This window comes from Euprymna scolopes, chromosome 35, assembly GCF_053919585.1.
Source record: "Euprymna scolopes isolate OS-2025 chromosome 35, ASM5391958v1, whole genome shotgun sequence".
In the NCBI taxonomy this organism is placed as follows: domain Eukaryota; kingdom Metazoa; phylum Mollusca; class Cephalopoda; order Sepiida; family Sepiolidae; genus Euprymna; species Euprymna scolopes.
Window position 1 is genome coordinate 31,027,388 of NC_136516.1, and position 8,441 is coordinate 31,035,828.

General features: G+C 31.5%; 1 protein-coding gene across 1 annotated transcript in view; it reads left to right on the top strand.

Moving 5' to 3' along the window:
* Positions 1 to 3,000, top strand: part of LOC145259788 (ethanolamine-phosphate cytidylyltransferase-like) — a 90,845-nt gene extending 87,845 nt beyond the window's left edge. The window contains exon 15 of the mRNA XM_080117552.1: positions 1,369 to 3,000. Coding sequence (XP_079973678.1) covers positions 1,369 to 1,453 — 85 coding nt within the window. The 3' untranslated portion in view covers positions 1,454 to 3,000. The remainder of the gene's footprint in view (positions 1 to 1,368) is intronic.
* Positions 3,001 to 8,441: the final 5,441 nt, after the last annotated feature.

Here is an 8,441-nt window from a genome sequence, read left to right on the forward strand (position 1 = left end):
GTCGTTTTCTCTACACTGCAACCTCTATCTCACAGAAGAGTTGTTGTGAGTTTGTCTCTGCTGTATCGTTATTTTCATGGAAAGTGTTCGACTGAGCTTCAATCTATGGTTCCCCCTCGCCAAACTTTCACAAGAAACACTCGTCTAGCTGAAAACACTATCAATAATTCCCCCCACTCTTCATCTGTGCCTAAACCTAAACGTAGATTCCATGAACAGAGCTTCTTTCTTAGAACTGCACGCCTGTGGAATTGTCTTCCGTTTTCCTGCTTTCCAGCTGTCTATAATATGGTTGTCTTCAAGTCCAACGTAAACAAGTTTCTGATGAGCCGTTGCACTTAAGTTAACAAATTTACCGAACTTCCATTACTATCGATTACTATATTATCCTTTTTACTACTGTACACTCTTTAACCCTTGCCCTTGAGTGGCCTCTCGGCCTTGATAAGTAGTGATGCCTATGTAAAAAAAAAAAAAAAATGCTGACGACGCCACGATCTGTAAAAGACATGTAAGAAAAACGAATGAACTCATATCCAAAGCAATGACAGAAACTCTAGAAAATGATCTTCAGTCTGTAGTGAAATGGAGCTGTAAATGGATAATAACGTTTAATGTTACTAAGACTAAGCCTCTTTTCTTTAACAATTATAAAAATAAAATAATCAGGTTTGTATTACTGTACACATAGATTCGAAAAAGTTGTCAAAAAAACAAATATATAACAAATAAATATTATCAAAGGCAAGATAAGTTACTTTTCTACCAAACTGGATAAATTTTTTTTTGTTTTTATTCAATGTAACATGTTTATTCAGCTCGAAAAACATGCAGTGTTTACCGATGTATTGGAAAATTCAAAATGGCGCCCGACACTCTCTTTAACATGGTAAGTTTGGGAAAAGGTGTTATAAATAATAAACTAGACAAAATACTATTAAAAAAACACCGAATATATGTCAACTTACGTCACGGTAACATATAATGAGCGAATTTCTAACAGTATTTTGTCTAGTTTATTATAACATTTTTTCCTGAACTTAGCGTGTTAAAGAGAGTTTCGGGGGCTATTTTGAATTTTCCAATACATCGGTAAACACTGTATGCTTTTCGAGCTGAATAAACATGTTACATTGAATAAAAACACGAAAAATATATCCAGTTTAGTAGAAAAGTAACTTATCTTGCCTTTGATAACATTTATTTGTTATATATTTGTTTTTTTGACAACTTTTTTGAATCTATGTGTACAGTAATACAAACCCAAATAGTCTTCTCAGCTAACAAGTAGAATTATTGAACAAAAAAATAAAGAGTAAATTTTTTAAAGTTTTTTTTTTTTTTTTTTTTTTTCTCTCTCTTTTTTAGGCTTGATTACGAAGCCCGGAACAAGAAAAAGAACGAAAAAGAATTGAATATTATTAAACAACTGAAGAATCACAAAATTGCCTAAAAAAAATTACTGCTGTCATCTTTGCTCTCTCTCTCTCTCTCTCTCTCTCTCTCTCTCTCTCTCTCTCTCTCTCTCTCTCTTTTTACTCCCTCCTCCCTTTTCTTTTTTTTTTTTCTCTGCAATCATCACCGAAGAAGTATTGTTCCTGTCTTTAATGTCTGTTTTTCATTCTACAGACAATACCAACATCCTGGCACTTTTGCTGTGGACTTTGTGTCTCAATTTATTTATAAGCAAAAACGAAGATGAAAAAAAGATATTTTAAAAAAAAAAACATCCGTGACTCAAATATTTAAACAAAAAAAGTGAAGGGGATGAAAAAAGAAAGAAGAAAAGATGAAAAAAAAAAAAAATGAAGAAGACTATGATTCTTTGCAACCTCACGACCATGAGAGAAGCACTTTATTTTTTTAAATTGTCCAAATTTTTATTGAATATTCCAATAATATTAAACTCTTAAAATTCTTACAATTCTGTAACACACAATATTTTTGCAATCAGATAATTTTAAGATTCTCTAAATTCATACTAGAATTGTCTTCATGAACATGTCATACAATGGTTAAAGGTGTTCATTAACAGTCAATTTTAAATGACAGTCTTCTAGGGATTGAAGGTTCAATCCTTACTAAAGGGAATAGTAACTAAGAATAAGATTTTAAAAAATAATTAGCATTTTTACCTGCTTATGGTTGACCGAACCAGAGCAATCTACTTTAAGAACCTTAGCCCTTTATGACCTGAATTATGATGTAGATAATTAAAAAAATATCTATTAATTTTAGTTAGTTTAAATGGTAATGATACTATGATTGTCTTCAAATTGGAAAAAATTATGAAGTTCATAAACTTATCTTAATAATCATCTATAATGCTTGGAAAATATGTTTATGACAATAAACAAATCCTCTACTCTCTGAGACAGATGATGGCATACTGAGTGTAAGCAATGGACCCTTGCAATCTGGAGGTATCTGGCATCTACCCAGATACTGAACTAATACGTACAAGGCGTGTGCGAATCAATTCCCACTTTATTTATGCCATTATATTCATTTATTTACAACTGAATGAATTTTTTCAGCCAGGTCATAAAGAGTTAAATAAAGTTTGTTTGAAATTTTTCATACATTCCCAAGTTAAAAAAAAAAAAAGCACCTGAAGAAAGTTGGAGGTTACATCTATTAAGATTAGAGTAGAATAATTTAAGTTATCAATCCTCATCTAAAAAATTCCGAAAAATATTGGCCTATTTCAAAGAATAAGGTGTTTTCTTTTAAGGTTATGTGATGATAACGAATCACTGAAGTCTTTGGAATTCATTACCATTTCTGTTATTCCTGTTAACTGTCAATGCTCGGCGCTGTGCTGACCAAAATATTTTGGTTGTTTGTGGCCTTTCTTTGAAATTTCAAAATATTTTTAATTCTCTTCCCCAACCACGCTTCATTTTATAATTATCTCCCTTGTTTTGTTTTTATAATTGATTATCTCCCTTGTTTTTGTTTTCTATATAACAAATAATATTCCTTGTTTTGTTTTTATAACTAATTGGCTTTTGTTTTCTTTCATTATTGGTTTTTTTTTTTTTTTTTTCTTTTAAAATTTTATTTCTCTTTTCAAAGCTTTTTTTTTTTTTTTAAATCTATTTTAACTAAAATTTTAGCATTCGGTTTTAAGGATTGTTTGTATTCTTGAATTTTAATGGAATGATCCCCCCCCCCCCAAAAAAAAAGGTTGCCTACGAATTATTAATGAAATTCACTGAAATCTAATCATAATACAATTAAACTTCAATCCATGCTTAATTGTCAATAATGTTTTTCATGAATATTTAACAGTTTTTGTTTTATCGCCAGTCAATGATGAGCATACTTGGATATGATGTGTAAAATTGTTAACGTCCGACATGCTTCTGGCTACAATCGGCCTCTTCAGTACAAGAGAAGTCTGGGACTTCTTTTGATACACATTATCTTTGAGATAACCTCACACGTCTAATGAGTGTAAAGCCAATTTAGCATCACCTCCTACTGATGAGACGAACACTAAAGTTTCTCTACAGCCTTTTGAACATGCTATTTGAAGTGCAAGGAGTTGGCTGTTCCTGTTAAAACCATTCCCTCACAACACGTCTCCCTGATGACTCTTTACAGTCACTAGGCAGTGCTCAGTATTGATCGATGCAGAGCTGGTTCACATTTGAAGTATATTGATCAACAATAAAACGACGTACATACTCCCTACTAACCCGAAAAGCAGCAAAATCCCACCCCTTCACTGCAGAAGTCCCTAGATGCCGGGAAGCCTTCTAATCTAATAGTTTCTTCCCTTGGACTACTAGACTTTGGAATTCCCTCTCTGTTTCCTGCTTCCTTAAATGTACTAATCTGCAGAACTTTAAATGTAATGTGAACAGACACCTCACTGCTCAGCTTTCCACAGTCAGTTAGGAATGATCCGAAAGCGTAACTCCTTACAACCAAGTGGCCTTGTTTGAGGTGAAAGATTTAAAAACAAAAAATACAAAAAAAAAAGTATTCGCGAGTGAACCGTGGCAAATAAGTCTAAGTTAGAAGACTGGATTGTTGAAAAGATTGTGAATTTTGTTAACGTTTTATTCGGTGGCATTTGTCCGTGAGAGGGACAGATGGTAATAATGCAATTAAAACAAAATTGGTTTCTTGGATGCTAACATTAACTTTTACTAACATTTTTCTCGAGGATTTAAAAAAACATTTTAAATTAAGGATTTTTTTTTCTTCAGTCACATCACATTGCTACCAAAAATCGGCTTATTTGTTGAATAGTCCAATTTTAGTCATAGATTTTAGTTAAAATCTTGGTACATCTCAATAACAAATATTTATATTAATTTAAGCTAAGCAACATTGAGACTGGTCAATAATTCAAAGTCTAATTAAACAAATACCTGTTGAGCCATCATTCTTGTATATCCGATCCTCTTGTGGTGGTGATCTTTTTTTGTTTCGATTTTTTTTTTTTTTTTTTTTTTACTTGGGAGTCACCACTTATCAAGGCCCAAAAGCCATTTGAGGATAAGGGTTAATGAATGTAAGGTGGTAGTGTAGTAATCATTGTTTAAATTGGGTAGAATTTGTTTAACCCTTATCCTCGAGTGATGGTCCATCAGTAAAAATGGCAACAAACACCTATATGTACAAAATGGTTACAATTGTCCAAATGTTCCCCATTTTTATTTATTGTTTTTAATTATATACGAGGAGAATTTTGTCTTTTGCTTCAAGCATTTTACATAGCATGAAAGGAGTTGAGTTTTGAAGGTTATGGTAATTCAGTATATATATATATATATATATATATATATATATATATATACATACACACACACCAGGTCACAGGTATTCAAGTGTAATAACTAATGAATTAATGAGGTTATTAAGATTGCTCAGTAAATGAAGAGCAAGATATATTTTTATTAATGTAAACAAATTTACATGGTTGCAACACTGGACATGCTAATGTTTCAGACAAATGGTCGGTGAAAAGACTGAGGACTTTTTTTTTTCCTATGGAAAACAACCATTTATCAAGTTGCCTGATGAAAACTGGTTTTAACAGACCATTTGTCTGAACCATCGCAACCATGTAAAAAATTTTATATTAACAAAAAAAAAACGTATTATTGTTGACTCCGTTGATCCCAGGAGATCATAGAATTCTGCTTCCTGATTCAGTCGGGGGAGGGGGGGCAACTTATGGTGTGGCTGTACTGGTTGATGCAGGAGCCGAAGGACCTGCCACAGTTGCTGCAGATGTAGCCTTTCTGTCTTTGGGCCAGGGTCGGAGCTGGATCTGTCCTCTCCTTTCTATGGGCACGCTTCTCCCGCCAACGTGTGGTTCTCCTCCTCTCAGATGTCTCGGCCACACGCATGCTCATTTCTTTTCAAATAACAAAAAACTAATTGTACCCAATTTGGGTTTCCTTAAATTTAGTACAGCAGTTCTTAAACTGCATTGTATGATGAGGTTGATTAAATCATTATGAATAAGGGTGCTGGGTTATTTAAACCAAACAACTTGTTTTAGAGCTGTTACTCCTCCTTCTTTTGATGGGTAGAATGTTCCATCTTTTAATGAGTTTAATGAATGATTAGCAAACAGAGTAATAAATTAAAAATTACAATATATATGTATTCAAAATGGAGGATAATATTTGAAAACAGTCTAATTTTGACTCCATATGGGTTTCTTCTTTTTTTTCTTCTTTTTTTTTAACATTTAACAATATTTTCACTATCTCCCATCGTCATGTTCGAATTTTATTTAATCAGTTCATAAAATTTAATTTACCTTGTTGAAAAAAAAAAAAGTAATGAAAATGGTTGTTACCTGCTTGTATTGCGGTTTAATCAATGACTACTTCCCTTATTTGCTATTTTAATCATTGATTATCTCCCCTTTGTTTTTCCAAATATTTTATCTTAACTGACTCCATTTTCTTTTTTTTTCACTTTTACCTAAACTTTAACATATTTTAAGGGATTGTTTTAATCTGTATAACTCTTGTACTTTAAAATTCTTTTTTTTTTTTGTTTTGTGCAAATGACCCTACTTGTTATTGAGTAATATTATATAAACACAGTAACGATTTACCAGACAAATAATATATATATATATATATATATATATATATATATATGAGATATTAGCTTGAAGTTTACCATTGCGTATATCAGGTAAACACTAAATCCCTTTGATTTCATTAATATATATATATATATATATATATATATTAAGCAAAGCCCACTTTTTTTGTAAATAAGCTGATGGTTAGAGCACTGTTGCGATGGGCGGGTGTGGATTTAATACACATTCGAGGAGAAATATTTACGGCACTGATTCGTGAGAGCTGCCGACTCAATGCGACAGTTGTAGGTTCCATTCACGGCTGGGGAAAGGTGTATGTCTAGCTGCACTGATGAGTTGTGATACAACAAAACAGTACTGTATGTGGATGATGATAATATATATATATATATATATATATATATATAGGAAATTTATTGCTGTGAGTCCAGAATGAATTTACATATTGTTTCCGCTAGGAAGAAATCCTCAGAAGATGAAGAGAAAAATCCAACCAGCTTCGTCAAAATTCATAAATGGACTCTATGAATTTTGACAAAGCTGGTTGGATTTTTCTCTTCATCTTCTGAGGATTTCTTCCTAGCGGACACAATATGTAAATTCATTCTGGACTCACAACAATAAATTTCCTATATACTGCTCTGGCTACACATTGAGCACTCTAGTCCGGTTTTTTCACCACTGATGAAATAGATATATATATATATATATATATATAATTTTCATTATTATTTTTTCATCCAATGAATCCTTACTGTGTTTATTATAATAATGCTCAATAATCGATAGGTCTATATAAGATGAATTTTTATTGGTACAAAAATTTTGGCTATTTATATGAAAACATGATTCGGTGATATTGGTAATGGTAATAAGGAAAAAAAGTATGGCCAATGAGATGAAGAGATGTTTATATGTGACTAATATATTAGTATATGTCAATCCACATAACTCTGACCTTATATATATATATATATATATATATATATATATATATATATATATATATATATAGGGAACTATATTTATTCTATTATATTTCATTTTTTGTTCATACCAGACCTTTTAATTTATGAAGCTCGATACAACTACAGATAAATAAGTGGTAAAAGTCTATATTCTAAATTTGGAGATGTTGACCATCTTACCGTTCATTTTTTAAGTATGTTGAAATGCACAATTCTTGACAGCACCTGTTTTGTAACGCGGAATCATTCATGTAATTATTATGTCAATTCTTGAGTTTATTCCGCCGTTAACTCATCAGAAGAAAAGGAACTCATCAACTCTCAAAGAAAATAAATGAATATCGGCATGGTTACAAAGTCCAAGAAATTGGGAGAGAAGTTGCAATTATTTTATTAATTTGTTACGTCATGTCATTTGAAGTTTCGGATTTTGTAATCATGCCCATATTTCTTTATTTTCTTTGAAAGTTAAGTTCTTTTTATTCTGATGAGTTAAGGGCAGAATAAATTCAAGAATTGACGCAATAATTACATGAATGATTCTGCACTATAAAACAGGTGCTGTCAAGAATTGTGCATGTCAGTGTACATAAAGAAATAAACGGTAAGATGGTCAACGTCTTGAAATATAAACAATTTGAATATGCATATATAAGTGTACATTGTATTTATTTGCAATAGAATTTACTGGAATGTGATTGATCTTGATGAATCTTCGTAAATCGGAGAATTACCTGTACACGTTTGCATATTACAAAAAATTAATGCAGCTTCCATCTTGGGTAAGAAATTTCACTGTTTGGAAATCGCTGGTCTAACATATTTCTTTTTCTACGTGCAATACGATATCAGCAATTAAAAAAAAAAAAAAAAAAAAAAAATTCCTTTGAAACTTTTTTTATCCATAATCTACATACAATAATATTTAGGAAATTTTTTTTTTTTTTTAATTTGGCAAGTTTGACCAAATGTATATGCAGCACTCCTGTTATGATAGCATCTAAAATGAATGGATTTGGTGCAAGGCCTTATCACGTCATTAGTCTTTCTAAGTATAAACAAAGCGCGTACGGTAGAATTGACTGAGCAGCCGTAAGGAAAAAGATATTTCGAAAATTAAACTTTGACAAATCCCCATTTATTTCATTATTGTTTTGCCGTATCGATCGCTTGCTGAAATCGATTGCATTCTACTGCGAAATAACTAGAGTTGAAATTAGTTATTTGAAACACACAAACACAAATCGTTAATATTTGTGTTAAATATGAAGGTTAAAAAAAAAAACAGAAAAAATGCTGGAACTTTGAACCAGTTACTAGCACTCTAAAGTTTTTGTTGGCAAATTTCAAATATCTACCAAAATGACTTTTGTGAAAATTTTATGGTT